Source organism: Oncorhynchus tshawytscha, linkage group LG15 (genome assembly GCF_018296145.1).
Source record: "Oncorhynchus tshawytscha isolate Ot180627B linkage group LG15, Otsh_v2.0, whole genome shotgun sequence".
In the NCBI taxonomy this organism is placed as follows: Eukaryota; Metazoa; Chordata; class Actinopteri; order Salmoniformes; family Salmonidae; genus Oncorhynchus; species Oncorhynchus tshawytscha.
Genome location: NC_056443.1, coordinates 2,010,950 through 2,028,465, shown reverse-complemented (window position 1 = coordinate 2,028,465; position 17,516 = coordinate 2,010,950). Strand labels below are relative to the sequence as shown.

The window sequence follows — 17,516 nt, the reverse complement described above, 5'->3', positions numbered from 1 at the left end:
TTTTTCACGGGTCATGGAGACAAAAGACTACACCTGAGACCGAGTCTACACAATATAGTCCCTATGTTTGCAAAACAGTCATCAGTTGTCCTACCCATTGTTATCGACAGCTTTCAGCTAGGCACATGCATTATTTATTGTTCCAGGTTGGTGCCTCAAGGGAAGTTCATCGAAATCCTTACCCATTATATTCTAAGGGGAGAACTTCTCTGTAATAACATAAATTACACCATCACATTCAGTTGAACCTACCTACAACTGACTGATAATGATCCAATAGCATTCACGTCCTTCCACCTGTCGCTCCAAGAAAACTGGCTTTAAACAACACATAATAACGCCTATAATAATAAAAGCTTAGATAAGACGTTGAACCGCCCATGTTACCGGCTGGATAACTGTTTTGGATTGACCTAGAACAGTAAGCTTTGTTATAGTCACACACAATGCAGTTAAACAAGTGTTGTAGCTTTAGAAAGAGGAAAGTGCATTGGGCTTTTTAATGCATTGCTTCCTGCCAGCAATGCATTGTGAACAAAAGGCCTTGACTTTCAGTATTGCCAGTGGAGCCCTTGGTATTTATGCGGCAAGGCACAGGCTTTGATGGCTAGTGGTTGCTGTGCCCTTCATGGTCCCACAAACAATTGCCACAGCCAAGTTTTACATACACAGCCCATGACTGTCATTTCATTTTAAGCCTTGTTCACACTGTAGGCCTTAATGCTCAAGTCAGTTTTGTTTTTCAAATCCATTTTGGAATACTGACTGTCCAAACAGAAAGTTAAAAATGACCAAATCTGATGTGTGTGTTCAGACAAGACATTTGCTGACATGGGTAAGCTAGTATTCATAGTAATGACGGGTCTGTGCAGTGGTGGAGACTGACTGGTGGTGTTTGTGCTTCTTATCAGTTAGAAGTTATGTATCAATCTAAAGTGACAACAATGCTTGCCATGGACATGTCCCAGTTGATTTGATTTGAATGTTTAAAATCATAGTGGAAGAACACTTTTAATGATCCACTTTTAATGATTCATTTTTGGCTAGCCACAGCAGTCAACTAGCTAGCTAGGTAACAGTAGCTGTTTGGCTTTCTAGCACATTCACTCGTTTGTAAACAATTAACAAGCTAGTTAGCTACCACTTTAAAAAAAATATATATATATACTGTCAACATATTAGGCATATCTTGTTCCTAGACAGTAGCTAAGTTTGAAAACCACTTGAAGGCAAATAACTCGTATTTGACCATTCAGACACAAGTTGCATGGCCAGGAATCAGATTTGTATCTGATTTCAAACCGCCTATGAAGGTTTGAAATGTGGCCTGAAATAACCAATTTTATGTGCTTTTGGCTATTCAGACTGCAGGAAAAAGAACAGATTTGAATCAGATATTCAACCAAATAGGGTGTGTGTGTGTGCACATTACTGTTAGCGTCAGCAGGACCGGGGGAATTATGTCATTATCAGTTCCAAGGGTCGTTACGTGATTGGTTGTGCATTCGAAGCAGACCTGCTTGAAATAAGCCAAACCCACTGCTCATTATAGTGATGTCAAGCAACGTCAATGCTTGGGGCATATTCACCAGGGTTCCACTCAATGAGGTGCAATATATCAATGTTCAGATATAAATATATAATGTAGAACAGCCATGCTTCTCTGTCATGTAGAATAGGATAACATCATGTCCGCGCTTTACTAGGAGTGTTTCTATCTGCAACGACCCGAAGGCAGGAGAGAAAGGCTGACTCTTGCCTTCGAGGCCTTGTATGTCAAAACATTGGCCTTTGGGAACACACACACAATGCGAGTGTGGCTGGTGTGAGGTGTTTCCACCAACAGTGTGCTGCTCTCAGGTGGTCCCAAGGGTGAGTTGATAAAGATGTCCCTCTCCCCATTAAACCAATAGGCTCACGTATCGACATGGCCCTGGATCAGGGCCAGACACAGCAGGGTCTGGGGTTACACGCACACACACACGCAGAGACTCTTAAATGTGCACGCAGAAACAACACACACACACTGATGTGACCTTAAAGAAAACCCACACATAGAGGTGTGTGTGTGTGTGTGTGTGTGGTCAAGTCACTATTGAGTGCGTCTGGGAGCCCTGGCCTGTGCTGTTATATATGAATTCTATGATCAGGTGTCAACGTTGGATCTGTCCATCTCTTTCTCTCTACATCTTACCTTCTCCTCTGTCTGGCAGGCTATGTCAGTGTTACTCCTCAACATTTCATTCCTAGGGGACCCTAACTGTTGGTGAACATTTTTGTTCTAGCCCAGCACTAACACATTTTGATTCAACTAGTGGTCTCTGTGGCACGGCTTGATGATGCGTGCAGGAATGTGACTGGACTGATGGGTGGAAGATAGATGGAGGGATACCTACACACACTGACACACAGCCGCTAAATACAAATACTAACCACTGGGTCAGAGTCGGAGAGAGAAGACGGAAAGGGGCTGGCTAGGAAGATTCTGTTTTAATCTAAGACATTCCAAAAATGACAGTGAGGAACATGCTTTGGGAAAAAGGTGCTGAAGTTTTAGAATTCATTTTTCCCTTATTCATTCAAACCTACTTGTGCTAACCAGATTTGCTGGCTCAGTCAAAAGCATCACAAGAATCAAAAGTGACCAATGGGATGAGTTGCTTCTCGAAGGGAAACTGTTTAACACACAGCTTTTGTGGAGTTAGGTCTACTTTACTAGCTTAAATACTTGAGCGTCATTTGCAATAAAGAAATTAGGCCTATTTTCTCCACAATAACTCATAGAAAATATTGTATCCAAAATGGATGCTAGTGTACTTGATAGTGAACAAGAAACCAGTTGGAACACATGATATAATGAATTAACTAGAAGACTTAAGACAGTGTTTTCAAAATGGATGCTCCATTATCAAATCAGTTTGTGTGTCACGTGCGCCGAATACAACAGGTGTACTAGACCTTACAGTGAAATGCTTACTTATTGGCTCTAACCAATAGTGCTAAAAAGGTAATAGGTGAACAATATCCAATATACAAGTTCACTTCATGGAATAGACTCTGAAACAATAGGAAAACACTAACAGAAGGCAGTGTTGTGATTAGAGGTCTACCGATTATGATTTTTCAACACCGATACCGATTATTGGAGGACCAAAAAAGCCGATACTGATTAATCGGCTTATTATTATTATTATTATATATATATTTTTGTAATAATGACAATTACAACAATACTGAATGAACACTTATTTTAATTTAATATAATACATCAATAAAATCAATTTAGTCTCAAATAAATAATGAAACATGTTCAATTTGGTTTAAATAATGCAAAAACAAAGTGTTGGAGAAGAAAGTAAAAGTGCAATATGTGCTATGTATGAAAGGTGAGGTTTCATTTCCTTGCTCAGAACATGAGAACAAGCTGGTGGTTCCTTTTAACATGAGTCTTCAATATTCCCAGTTAATAAGTTTTAGGTTGTAGTTATTATAGGACTATTTCTCTCTCTACCATTTTGTATTTCATATACCTTTGACTATTGGATGTTCTTATAGGCACTTCAGTATTGCCAGTGTAACAGTATAGCTTCCGTCCCTCTCCTCGCTCCTACCTGGGCTCGAACCAGCAACACAATGACAACAGCCACCATCGAAGCAGCGTTACCCATGCAGAGCAAGGGGAACAACTACTAGAAGGCTTAGAGCGAGTGACGTTTGAAACGCTATTAGCGCGCGCTAACTAGCTAGCCATTTCACTTCGGTTACACCAGCCTTATCTCGGGAGTTGATAGGCTTGAAGTCATAAACAGCGCAATGCTTGACGCACAACAAAGAGCTGCTGGCAAAATGCAAAGAAAGTGCTGTTTGACTGAATGTTTACGCGCCTGCTTCTGCCTACCACCGCTCAGTCAGATACTTAGATTTATGTTTGTATGCTCAGTCAGATTATATGCAACGCAGGACACGCTAGATAATATCTAGTAATACCATCAACCATGTGTCGTTAACTAGTGATTATGTTTTTTTCATAAGATAAGTTTAATGCTAGCTAGCAACTTACCTTGGCTTCTTACTGCATTCGCATAACAGGCAGTCTCCTTGTGGAGTGCAACGAGAGTGAGGCAGGTCGTTATTGCGTTGGACTAGTTAACTGTAAATTTGCAAGATTGGATCCCCCGAGCAAACAAGGTGAAAATCTGTCCTTCTGCCCCTGAACGAGGCAGTTAACCCTCCGTTCCTAGGCCGTCATTGAAATTAAGAATGTGTTTTTAACTGACTTGTCTAGTTAAATAAAGGTATAAAATAAAAAATAAACAAATTTTAAATCGGCGCCCAAAAATACAGATTTCCGATTGTTATGGATTTGAAATCGGCCCTAATTAGTCGGCCATTCCGATTTAATCGGTCGGCCTCTAGTTGTGATAATGGAAACATGTTTAATAGAATAAACACATTGTTTGGAGCACACACGCCAACTCAATGAAGACCGTGTTGTCAGATTGAACACAAGTGTTGTACTTAGACCTCATAAAATAAAGGCCATTACTCTAGGACCAGGGCAGGTTTCATTGGTTTATTTCCAGTGAGAACAGAAACGGATCATCTGCAGTTAGATCATAGGTTCATCTAATCAAGTTGATTTTCTAATTTAATCTGAAGAAAGTGCCTGTGCGTCCAATCTTTGTAGAGACTACTGAATTGAATAAATTCTGCCAGGTGACTGGTTTATCCTCAAAGAATAACCCAAATGTGTGTCTGTATCCTGAGGAAGGTTGCTCCAGACATAGGGACCTTGTCATCCCTTGTTTAGATTGAGTCAGTCAAAGGTGGATCTCCTGTGGGTCCGATGACAATACACACATCAGCAACGAACCGTGTGGTCAACCGAATGACGCGCACACACAGGGCCCCGGAGCAATGTAATATTTATGGCTCTGATGGAGGCAGGGAGAAGGTAAGCCTTACAGGCCCCAATTACAAAACCTGTGGAGACCATGGCCAAAAGTTGTGTGTGTAATACAAACACACAGCAACACCAGCTATGACGGTGACGAGTGGGTGAATCATGCTAATATAAATTAGGAGTATCGTTGTTAACCCTGGTGCCTTGGCTTAATTTAACCTGGCCTCGCCTATAATACCTCAGCCACCTAATCATCCACTTCAATCCAGTTAGTCTCCTTCAACTTCTGTTGTAAAATAATTTATTTAATACCTCTACTCTAGGGCAGATTCTAACAATGTTTTAGGGTATTTTTACTGTCTTCTAATATTTTTTTGTCCCATTTGAGACTGAACAACACAGCCAACAAAGATCAGCACACCATTTAGTCATGGAACATCTACAGTCATGGCCAAAAGTTTTGAGAATGACACAAATATTAATTTCCACAAAGTTTGCTGCATCAGTGTCTTGAGATATTTTTGCCATATGTTACTATGGAATACTGAAGTATAATTACAAGCATTTCATAAGTGTAAAGTCTTTTATTGACAATTACATGAAGTTGATGCAAGAGTCAATATTTGCAATGTTGACCCTTATTTTTCAAGACCTCTGCAATCTGCCCTGGCATGCTGTCAATTAACTTCTGGGCCACATCCTGACTGATGGCAGCACATTCTTGCATAATCAATGCCTGGAGTTCGTCAGAATTTGAGTGGTTTTGTTTGTCAATCCTCCTCTTGAGGTTTGACCACATTCTCAATGGGATTAAGGTCTGGGGAGTTTCTTGGCCATGGACCAAAAATATTGATGTTTTGTTCCCCCGAGCCACTTAGTTATGACTTTTGCCTTATGGCAAGGTGCTCCATCATGCTGGAAAAGGCATTGTTCGTCACCAAACTGTTCCTGGATGGTTGGGAGAAGTTGCTCTCTGAGGATGTATTGGTACCATTCTTTATTCATGGCTGTGTTCTTAGGCAAAATTGTGAGTGAGCACACTCCCTTGGCTGAGAAGCAACCCCACACATGAATGGTCTCAGGATGCTTTACTGTTGACATGACACAGGACTGATGGTAGCGCTCACCTTGTCTTCTCCGGACAAGCTTTTTTCCAGATGCCCCAAACAATTGGAAAGGGGATTTATCAGAGAAAATGACTTTTCCCCCAGTCCTCAGCAGTCCAATCCCTGTACCTTTTGCAGAATATCAGTCTGTCCCTGATGTTTTTCCTGGAGAGAAGTGGCTTCTTTGCTGCCCTTCTTGACATCAGGCCATCCTCAAAGTCTTTGCCTCACTGTGCGTGCAGATGCACTCACACCCTGCCTGCTGCCATTCCTGAGCAAGCTCTGTACTGGTGGTTCCCCGATCTCGCAGCTGAATCAACTTTAGGAAACGGTCCTGGCGCTTGATGGACTTTCTTGGGTGCCCTGAAGCCTTCTTCACAACAATTGAACCACTCTCCTTGAAGTTCTTGATGATCCGATAAATGGTTGATTTAGGTGCAAACTGGCATCAATATCCTTGCCTGTAAAGCCCTTTTTGTGCAAAGCAATGATGACGGCACGTGTTTCCTTGCAGGTAACCATGATTGACAGGGGAAGAACAATGATTCCAAGCATCACCCTCCTTTTAAAGCTTCCAGTCTGTTACTTGAACTCAATCAGCATGACCGAGTGATCTCCAGCCCTGTCCTCATCAACACTCACACCTGTGTTAATGAGAGAATCACTGTCAGCTGGTCCTTTTGTGGCAGGTCTGAAATGCAGTGGAAATATTTTGGGGGATTCAGTTAATTTGCATGGCAAAGAGGGACTTTGCAATTAATCTGATCACTCTTCATAACATTCTGGAGTATATGCAAATTTCCATCATACAAACTGAGGCAGCAGAATGACACACATTAATATTTGTGTCATTATCAAGATTTGTGTCATTCTCAACTTTTGGCCACGACTGTAGATCCCAGTCGGCAGAAAAGTAACCTACATTAGAAAAAGCTAAAAAAAGATCTCCTAGAAAGGTTAGCCCATATAAGGGAACTAACTAAACAAAAGCTTGATCAGGAATGAGGTAGGTACAGGGGAAGTTTAATGAGCTGTTTCCAGTCATTCTATGTGTGAGTGCGATAGGCCAGAGAAGCTGATCGGATCTTGCTACTTCCTTATGGCCACAGTCGGCAACACAACTGACCGAAGTGTAAGAGTTCACTGTACTAGTGCTCTCTGTGTGTGTGTGTGGCCCGTTCACACTGCCCCTCTGCTCCTCACACTGTGCTGAGAGTCTTGACAACATGAATAATTTATTACAAAGGGAGTTGCTGCCCCAAATCACAGATCTAGGATCAGCTTACCCTCCCCAATCCTAACCTCAACAGTTGGATGAAGTGTGAAAACTGACCTCAGATCAGCATGTAAGGGTTACTTTGTCTTCAATATGGTATAGCCTATGGGTTGTGATGTGGGACAAATGAATCATGCTATATAAGTTACCAGGCCATCGGTTGTATCAGTTGGGAATCTGTCTAGCAGTTATTAAAATATTGGTTAAAGGATGTTATTTAAATGTTGGCTGAATGTTGCAGCACAGTTGGGAGCTTTTGATCTGGTCCTATTTAAGAGCATGTTACTTCTATCTGTCAGATTACGTGCCTGCCAACCAGGTAGGTAGCTAACAAGATTACAGCAGTCAAACCGTGGCAGTCTGCTTCATTAACATTTGTCTGTGTGTGTTGACCGTGTGTTGTGCTTAGGTTGTGGTGTAATGTAGATCGATAAAATGAGAGTTAACGTAGTCAAACAGGCTGTATATGGACACACACACACTTGTGGTGTACGAACACACACCAGTTGTTGTGTGGAATGTGCATTGTTAAAATCTGAGTTACTGGGAATTCTTTATCTGTAAACAGTAATTAAGACAATGACCTTTTGCCTGGTATGTGGGTGTTTGGCTAACTACTAACCACAAACTGTGTTAGGGAGTCTAGGGACTTTGGCACAAGGTCATGGGCACTGTGTGTTGGAGCTTTGAGCGGGGCCTAGCGATGGAACCCACCCATGCGCACCCAGGACACACACACCCATTGGCTGTGCTACCTCCTGATGAAAGATACGAGTTGGGAATCCCCTTACAGTTGAGACAGTGTGACACTAAAGTTCTCACACCCTTGAGTACGGTTTTAAGAGGCAGCAGACATGTCACTGTCTCCCTCTTTTCCACGTCTGTAATATGACTTTCAGCAGAACTCTATAATGTTCCATAACAGGCCTATAGGCCTACCTCTCTGTTTCACTATCTGGTCTCTCCTCGGTACTGGTATTTATTAGGATCCTCATTAGCTGCTGCAAAAGCATCATCTACTCTTCATGGGGTCCACATGAAACATTACCTAGTACAGAACATTATTAGTCAAGGACTGAAATACATACATTTAAAACATCACACCTAACCTACATATCCGTACATACACAATATCTAGGTCTAATACATAGTACAGTGCAAATTACAATAGAAGGGATGTATATAAAATGGTTGTCTCTCTCCACAGTCCTCTTTGTGCAGTAAGGTGTTCTTTTTATCTGGTTTTAATCCTAGCTTGAGTTACCTGGGGTGGCAGAGTTCCATGTAGTCATAACTATTTAACACTGCGTTTCCCAGCCTCTGTTCTGGACCTGGGGACTGAAGAGACCTCTGATTGCATGTCTTGGGCTGTACCGATGAGTGTCCAAACTGTGCCAACTGCATGAACAGACCGTTCGGTACCATCAATACCTCACACAAAGACCAATAGTGATGCAGTCAATCTATCAACTTTGAGGCAGGAGAGATTGACATGCATACTGACATTCACCTCCGTGTACATCTAAGTGCGATACGTGCTGCTTTGATCTGAATCAACTGCAATTTACCGATGTCCTTCTTTGCCGCACATGACCACACCGCTGGGCAGTAGTCAAGGTGGAACAAAACTAGGGCCTGTTGGATCTGTCTGGACAGACCTCTTCCCATTTTAGCAACTATTGAGTCTATATTCTGACCATGAAAGCTTGCTATCTAGGGTTACACCCAGCAGTTTAGTCTCCTCAACTTGCTCAATAGCCACATGATTAAATAATAGATTTAAACAAGGTTTAGCGTTGAGAGAGTAATTTCTCCCAAAAATTATGCTTTTAGTTTTGATATTTAGCACCAGCCTATTGCTAGATGTCCATTCTAAAACTGACTGGAGATCAATGTTAAGTGTCTCAGTTATTTATTTTACTGTTGTAGCCGACGTGCATACTATTGAGTCGTCATCGTACATAGACACAGGCCTTATTCAAGGTCAGTGGAAGGTCATTTGTAAGAACAGAACACAATGGCCCTAGCAGGCTGCCCTGCGGTACACCATACTGAAATTAATTTGTATGAGATAGGTTTCCATTAATGAAAACGCTTTAATAAAACGAGTTTTATTAAATAGGTAACTCTCAGTCCATAATAAGGCAGATGATGCAAATCCATTACACCTAAGTCTTTTTCAGGAATAGGTTATAATCAATGACATCAAAAGCTGCACTGAAGTCTAACAAAACAGTTCCCACTATCTTCTCTATCAATTTCTTTCAGCCAATCAGTCATTTGTCAGTGCCGAGCATGTTGATTGCCCTTCCCAATAAGCATGCAGAAAGTTGGTTTTTAATTAGTTTTCTGTAAAATAACTTTAATTGATCAAACCATTTTTCCCAAAAGTTTGCTCACCACTTTTAACAGGCTGATTTGGTTGGCTCCCTTGTCTCTCTTATAGACTATCCCTCTGTCTTTCTTTCCTTGTCCATTATCTTTCTTGTCCGCTCTCTGCCTTTATTTTTCTCTTCTCCCTGGTGGTAAGGGAGAGGGAGGGACTGTACTTTAATGAATTGTGCCAATAAAGACAGGTTAAATGCAATTCTCTCCTATCTTTCGCTTAGTCTCTCCCTCCCGAAAGTAAGGGTGTCTTGTGTTTGTAGTTATGATGATGTATGTTAAGGGCTTCTTTCCTTGATGTTGAATGAATAACAACAATACTAATTTTCTACTCTCCCATCCTCTCCTTCCTCCTCCCCCTGCAGGTTTGCTAAGAACCTGTCCCCAGACAAGATCAACCTGAGCACGTTGAAGGGCGAGGGCCAGCTCACCAACTTGGAATTGGATGAGGAGGTACTGCAGAGCATGTTGGACCTGCCCACCTGGCTGGCCATCAACAAAGTGGGCTGCAACAAGGCTGCCATCCGGGTAAGAGAGAGGGAGACATGCGCACACACACCTGGTCTCTGGGCGGTGCTTTTGCCCTTTGTCACTCTCCTCAGATGAACCCCACCATCTTAGTCCATGTTTCAATTTTACTGTCTGCTACCTCTCACCCTGCCCACCCCCCTCTCTCACCCGCAATCTCACTCTCCCACTCTTTCATTCTCCCTTCTCTCGTAATGTTAGCGGTGGATATAGAAGTGCACTGAGATTAACTGTCTGTATGCGCACATCATCTGACACTCCCTGGAGATGGTGAATGGAGCAGAATAACAACAAACTCTGTTAGTCAGGTCTCTACCACCAGCCTTCTCCTTCCTCTTCTGAAACCCCTTCTGTTTTCTTTGCCCTAATGATTCTCTCTTGTATTTTATCTCTGCTGTCTTGGGTCTTCATCTTATCCCTGTCTCATGACCTTCCCTTTTACATAGCAGGCAATATATTCTAACAAGTAGAGTGGGGAGCTGCCCAGCGTTGAAACTGTGAAAGGATAAAGTTTTGTCTTCTGAAATTGCCTTGAGTTATGTCTGTCTGGCTGTTCTCCTAGACGAGGCTCATTTGAGTGTCACTAACTTAGCTTTATTGATGTGTCACACTCGCTGTGCGTTGTCCTTGGTGTAATGCTACGGTCGCAATCGCCCAATCATTGAGGTAATGCGTGCTGCATACGTGTGTACCTGGTCCTCGGTGACCATGCTCTTCCTCTGCTGAGCAGACTTGTACATGGCCTTGCTGAGTGACTTGGCGTACTGGACCATGGCTTTGAGCTGGGAGTCAGTCGGCACCCAAAGCAGGTCATCTAGGATCAGGATCAGCTTAGAGGCCACCACGTTACAGTCATTGGAGTTTTGCCAGTGCGTCACAGAGTTCTGGTCATCTAGCCTAAAGGAACAGTGGGCTTGGTCATCTAGCCAATAGGAACGGTGAAATTGTGGGCGTGGCCCACTTAGCCGGGGGAGGACCAGTGGGCGTGGCCCACTTAGCCGGGGGAGGACCAGTGGGCGTGGCCCACTTAGCCGGGGGAGGACCAGTGGGCGTGGCCCAGTGGGCGTGGCCCCTTGGGGGCCCACGCCGGGGGGGAGGACCAGTGGGCGTGGGGCCGGGAGGACCAGTGGGCGTGGCCCACTTAGCCGGGGGAGGACCAGTGGGCGGGCCCACTTAGCCGGGGGGACCAGTGGGCGTGGCCCACTAGCCGGGAGGACCAGTGGGCGTGGCCCACTTAGGGGGACCAGGACCAGTGGGCGTGGCCCACTTAGCCGGGAGGCCAGTGGGGGAGGACCAGTGGGCGTGGCCCACTTAGCCGGGGGAGGACCAGTGGGCGTGGCCCACTTAGCCGGGGGAGGACCAGGACCAGTGGGCGTGGCCCACTTAGCCGGGAGGACCAGTGGGCGTGGCCCCGGGGAGGACCAGTGGGCGTGGTAGCCGGGAGGACCAGTGGGCGTGGCCCACTTAGCCGGGAGGACCAGTGGGCGTGGCCCACTTAGCCGGGGGAGGACCAGTGGGCGTGGCCCACTTAGCCGGGGGAGGACCAGTGGGCGTGGCCCCTTAGGGGAGGACCAGTGGGCGTGGCCCACTTAGCCGGGAGGACCAGTGGGCGTGGCCCACTTAGCCGGGAGGACCAGTGGGCGTGGCCCACTTAGCCGGGGGAGGACCAGTGGGCGTGGCCCACTTAGGGGAGGACCAGTGGGCGTGGCCCACTTAGCGGGGGAGGACCAGTGGGCGTGGCCCACTTAGCCGGGAGGACCAGTGGGCGTGGCCCACTTAGCCGGGGAGGACCAGTGGGCGTGGTGGGCGACCAGTGGGGCCCACTTAGCCGGGAGGACCAGTGGGCGTGGCCCCTTAGCCGGGAGGACCAGTGGGCGTGGCCCACTTAGCGGGGAGGACCAGTGGGCGGGAGGACCAGTGGGCGTGGCCCACTTAGCCAGTGGGCGGGAGGACCAGTGGGCGTGGCCCACTTAGCCGGGGGAGGACCAGTGGGCGTGGCCCACTTAGCCGGGGGAGGACCAGTGGGCGTGGCCCACTTAGCCGGGGGAGGACCAGTGGGCGTGGCCCACTTAGCCGGGGGAGGACCAGTGGGCGTGGCCCACTTAGCCGGGGGAGGACCAGTGGGCGTGGCCCACTTAGCCGGGGGAGGACTGAAGAAGTCAAATACAGTTTTAGTGTAGTAATTCAATTAGCGCCACATATCTAAATATTTATTTCAGTGTTTATAGCCTTTTAACGGGGAGTCACTCGTTGTGGGGAAGATGAACATGCCCAAATCTGCAGATTACTCTTTGATGTAAAAGCTATTTGATTTGACACAGGCATGATTAAGAGGGTCTGCTCAGAGGGATTAGTGTAGTTTGGGGAGGAGTGGAATGTGCTGGCACTGACTGCTTCTCTAGACTGTCTCCTTGATTCATTCTCTCAGCCTGGCTCTCTCATTTCAGCTGATTTACATTCACAGCGATTACATTTATTTCAGGATTAGACGCATTCAAATGTATTTCAGAAAAATATATAAGAAATATGTGACTGTATTTAGCATATAGGTTAAATACAAGAAAATATGATCATATTATGGCTGTGCCGATGTTGTTGGGCTGACTAGATTGCAGGTGTATGATATTGAACCAATATTACTGTCACGTATCTGATCTTGACTGGCTGACTCTAATTCCTTCTCTTCATTGACAGATCCCATGGACCAAGCTGAAGACCCACCCCATCTCTCTGGTAAGTCCCGCCCTCCTTCCCCCTATAGCTGACACGTTACAACTGTTTTAGCCACTTGCCCCCCCCCCGCCTCAACTCCACAGCGTGCTCGGGAGGTGAAGGTCGAGTCATTCGTCCCCCCCAAACTGCGCTTCTTAACACCCGCCCGCTTAACCCGGAGGCCAGCCGCACCAATGTGCCAGAGGAAACACCGCTCACCTGACAACTGGAGGCGCCCGGCCCGCCACAAGGAGTCGCTGGAGTGCAATGAGCCAAGTAAAGCCCCCCCCTAACCCGGACGACGCTGGGCCAATTGTGCCCCGCCCTATGGGACTTCCGATCACGGCCGGTTGTAATACAGCCCGAGATTGAACCCGGGTCTCTAGTGACGCACCTAGCACCAGTGCCTTAGACCGCTGCGCCACTCGGGAGGCCAGTGTGCAAGGCTTTTGATCCAACCCTTTTCAAACACCAGTCAGCTTATCCAAGGTCCTGTTGAGCAGCAGATTTCTTTGCAATAGGGTGTGTTCGAGTAGGGCTGGACCAAAGGCCTGCACACCCAGTAGCTCTCTTGGAATCTCCTGGAGGATGGTTGGCCCACCCTGCAACATTACAATTACAACCAAATACTTTTTATGTCTTTATAAAATAATATCCTCATTCAATGAACCAGGGATCAAATGTCTGAGGTGGGCGATGTAGTTAACTAAGATGTTTATCTATTTGTCAGGCAAAAATATTCCGCATTGAGGGGAGATCTTGACAGTAGTAGTTACTTGTCAATTAAGCTATTTTAAGAATATATATATTTATAATTGTCAGAATTACATGGCCAGTATTGAAAAGAGGAGAATTCAAGCCATTTTTGTGCGTTTGTGACTGTTCTTTCTACACCTGGAGTATGCAGCATTGGTTTCATCAACTATACACCTGTATCAACTGTGTGTCGGCCATTTGCGGTTATACACAAGTGCCGGTGGAAAGTTATTTTAGGACATCAGACATGACAATGACATTAGTACATGCTAATAGCTAACTAGCGAGATAAGCAGACAAACTACAATATGTTTTGAATTGGCCATCTACACGGAATAACAATATAAACACAATGTTAAGTGTTGGTTTCATGAGCTGAAAAAAAAGTATACATTTTTTACATCCCTGTTAGTGAGCATTTCTCCTTTGCAAATCAAGAAGCTGATTAACAGCATGCTCATTACCTAGGTGCACCTTTTGCTAGGGACAATAAAAGCCCACAGATGTCTTAAGTTTTGATGGAGCGTACAATTGGCATGTTGACTGCAGGAATGTCCACCAGAGCTGTTGGCAGAGAATTGACTGTTCATTTCCATACCTGCGCCCCTGCCCAGTCATGTGAAATCCATAGATTAGGACCTAATGACTTTATATCAATTGACTAATTTCCTGATTGTTTATATTTTTGTTCAGTATAGTTAACCAGATAAACTTACACTGCTATTATTTTACCTGCTGCACAAATACCTGTCTCTCTTCCAACTCTGACAACAGCACACTGGCACACGCAGGCGATGTGAACACCAGGACTTTTCCAGGATTTTCATTGCTGACCAAAAATGAGCTATAACTGGGCAAATAAATAATTAATTAGCAATAAATATCAACAAATGTGCAAACACGGGTATGTTCGCTTTGATCTCAAAAACACATCTCGTGACTGATTGAAAGACTGCACGTGCCTGTCAATAAAGGCCTACAGTAATTATCCTCTGAAGTGCTCTGCAGAGATTGAGGCCAGTGTGCTATACACTAATCTGGATGCCACTCATCCTCTTCTGATGGGAGTAGCCTCATTGTGCAAAAATCAAACAATCTTTTTTTTTCTTGTCCATTCCAACTTAATCTGTTCTTCATGTCTGACTATTTTTTTACTTTCATGGGCAAGCAGACAACCGTTAATGTCTTGCCCTGGTGTGTGTGTGGTAATCGTTTGCATCTCTGTCTCCCAGACCCTGGACAAGGTGGTAATGGAGATGAGCACCTGTGATGAGCCCCGCCCTCCAAATGGCCCATCTCCCATAGCAACGGCCTCGGGGCAAAGGTGGGAGCTGGTGCTCTTTCTCTCTCTTTTTCTCCCCCCCTTTCAGAGGGTAGTTGTGTGTAAGTGCATGGTGTCTGTCTGCCTGTCCTTGTGCAATGAGGCTGAAAAATACTTTACTAAAAAACACCGGCATTCAGTTCATCCAAATCCAGCCTTCAATTGCCTACCTCCTCCTCTTCCCCCACTCCCCCAGTGAGTATGGCTTTGCTGAGAAGGTGGTGGAGGGCATCTCTCTGTCCATCAACTCCATTGTGGTGAAGATCAGTGCCAAGGCGTTCAACGCCTCCTTTGAGTTGAGCCAGCTGCAGGTCTACTCTGTCAACACCAGCTGGAGCCTGTCGGACCTCCGCTTCACACGCATACAGGACCCACACAGAGGAGAGGTGGGTGCACTGCATACACGCAAGGAAGTGTATGTAACCGCCGTAACCCTGTGTGTGTGTGTGTGTGTAACCATGGCTACCTGTGCGCCCCTCAGATCCTGACGTTTAAGGAGATCAGCTGGCAGATGATTCGCATCGAGGCGGACGCCATCCAGAGTGCCCAGAACGAGATGCTGAGTGCCCCCATCCGCCTCATCACCAACCAGTCCAAGATCAGAGTCACCCTGAAGAGACGGGTACAATACGCCACACACATGCGGGCATGGAAACACACACTTAGGTGCAAACACACACACACCCGTCTCATCATCAACCAGTCCAAGATTAGATGTCACTCTGAAGAGGCCGGTAGGACGAACACACAGCACACTGATACACACTGACCCGAAATCAGTAGCACTCTGAAGAGAATAGTAGGACACACACTACACATACGACACAGTCACACGTACACACACATTCGCCTCATCACCAACCAGTCCAAGATCAGTTGCTCTCAAGAGACTGGTACGACACACACACACGGCGCAGTCACACACGCACTCAGAACAGTCCTTGGTCTAATAGAATAGAGAACAGTATGTGGGCCAACAGCCTGCAGAATCAGCTTCAGTAAACAAAGATCTTTATCTCACACACCAGCAAGCCCTGCAGCCACTGTGTGTTTAAACAGACAAAAGTGTGTGTGGATTGTATGCACACTCCTTTGTCTGTGTGTGTGAAAACAAAGATGTACCAGATGACTGTGTGCTGAGTATGTACTTTCTCCAGTTAGTCAGTCAGTCAGTCATGGAGTGTGTGTGTGTAGTCAGTCATGGAGTGTGTGTGTGTAGTCAGTCATGGAGTGTGTGTGTGTAGTCAGTCAGTCATGGAGTGTGTGTGTGTGTAGTCAGTCAGTCATGGAGTGTGTGTGTGTGTAGTCAGTCAGTCATGGAGTGTGTGTGTGTGTGTAGTCAGTCAGTCATGGAGTGTGTGTGTGTGTAGTCAGTCAGTCATGGAGTGTGTGTGTGTGTGTAGTCAGTCAGTCATGGGTGTGTGTGTGTAGTCAGTCAGTCATGGAGTGTGTGTGTGTGTAGTCAGTCAGTCATGGTGTGTGTGTGTAGTCAGTCAGTCATGGTGTGTGTGTGTGTAGTCAGTCAGTCAGTCATGGAGTGTGTGTGTGTAGTCAGTCAGTCATGGAGTGTGTGTGTGTAGTCAGTCAGTCAGTCATGGAGTGTGTGTGTGTGTGTAGTCAGTCAGTCAGTCATGGAGTGTGTGTGTGTGTAGTCAGTCAGTCAGTCATGGTGTGTGTGTGTGTAGTCAGTCAGTCAGTCATGGAGTGTGTGTGTGTGTAGTCAGTCAGTCAGTCATGGAGTGTGTGTGTGTGTGTGTCAGTCAGTCAGTCAGTCAGTCATGGAGTGTGTGTGTGTAGTCAGTCAGTCAGTCAGTCAGTCATGGAGTGTGTGTGTGTGTGTAGTCAGTCAGTCAGTCATGGAGGAGTGTGTGTGTGTGTCAGTCAGTCAGTCAGTCAGTCAGTCAGTCATGGAGTGTGTGTGTGTGTGTGTGTGTGTGTGTAGTCAGTCAGTCATGGAGTCAGTGTGTGTGTGTGTAGTCAGTCAGTCAGTCATGGAGTGTGTGTGTGTGTCAGTCAGTCAGTCAGTCAGTCAGTCAGTCATGGAGTGTGTGTGTGTGTGTCAGTCAGTCATGTGTGTGTGTGTAGTCAGTCAGTCAGTCATGGAGTGTGTGTGTGTGTAGTCAGTCAGTCAGTCAGTCATGGAGTGTGTGTGTGTGTGTAGTCAGTCAGTCAGTCAGTCATGGGTGTGTGTGTGTGTAGTCAGTCAGTCAGTCAGTCATGGGTGTGTGTGTGTGTAGTCAGTCAGTCAGTCAGTCATGGAGTGTGTGTGTGTAGTCAGTCAGTCAGTCAGTCAGTCATGGAGTGTGTGTGTGTGTCAGTCAGTCAGTCAGTCAGTGGTGTGTGTGTGTAGTCAGTCAGTCAGTCAGTCATGGGTGTGTGTGTGTGTGTAGTCAGTCAGTCAGTCATGGAGTGTGTGTGTGTAGTCAGTCAGTCAGTCATGGAGTGTGTGTGTGGGTAGTCAGTCAGTCAGTCAGTCATGGGTGTGTGTGTGTGGGTCAGTCAGTCATGGTCATGGAGTGTGTGTGTGTG

At 45.8% G+C, this 17,516-nt stretch overlaps 1 protein-coding gene across 4 annotated transcripts in view; it reads left to right on the top strand.

Moving 5' to 3' along the window:
- LOC112215001 (UHRF1-binding protein 1-like) overlaps positions 1 to 17,516 on the top strand; it is a 48,668-nt gene that overhangs the window by 1,925 nt on the left and 29,227 nt on the right. For all 4 annotated transcript variants that reach the window (XM_042297893.1, XM_042297889.1, XM_042297890.1 and 1 more), the window contains exons 2-6: positions 10,036 to 10,198; positions 12,893 to 12,931; positions 14,899 to 14,990; positions 15,184 to 15,373; positions 15,469 to 15,609. In XM_042297893.1, coding sequence (XP_042153827.1) covers positions 10,136 to 10,198; positions 12,893 to 12,931; positions 14,899 to 14,990; positions 15,184 to 15,373; positions 15,469 to 15,609 — 525 coding nt within the window. In that variant the 5' untranslated portion in view covers positions 10,036 to 10,135. The remainder of the gene's footprint in view (positions 1 to 10,035; positions 10,199 to 12,892; positions 12,932 to 14,898; positions 14,991 to 15,183; positions 15,374 to 15,468; positions 15,610 to 17,516) is intronic.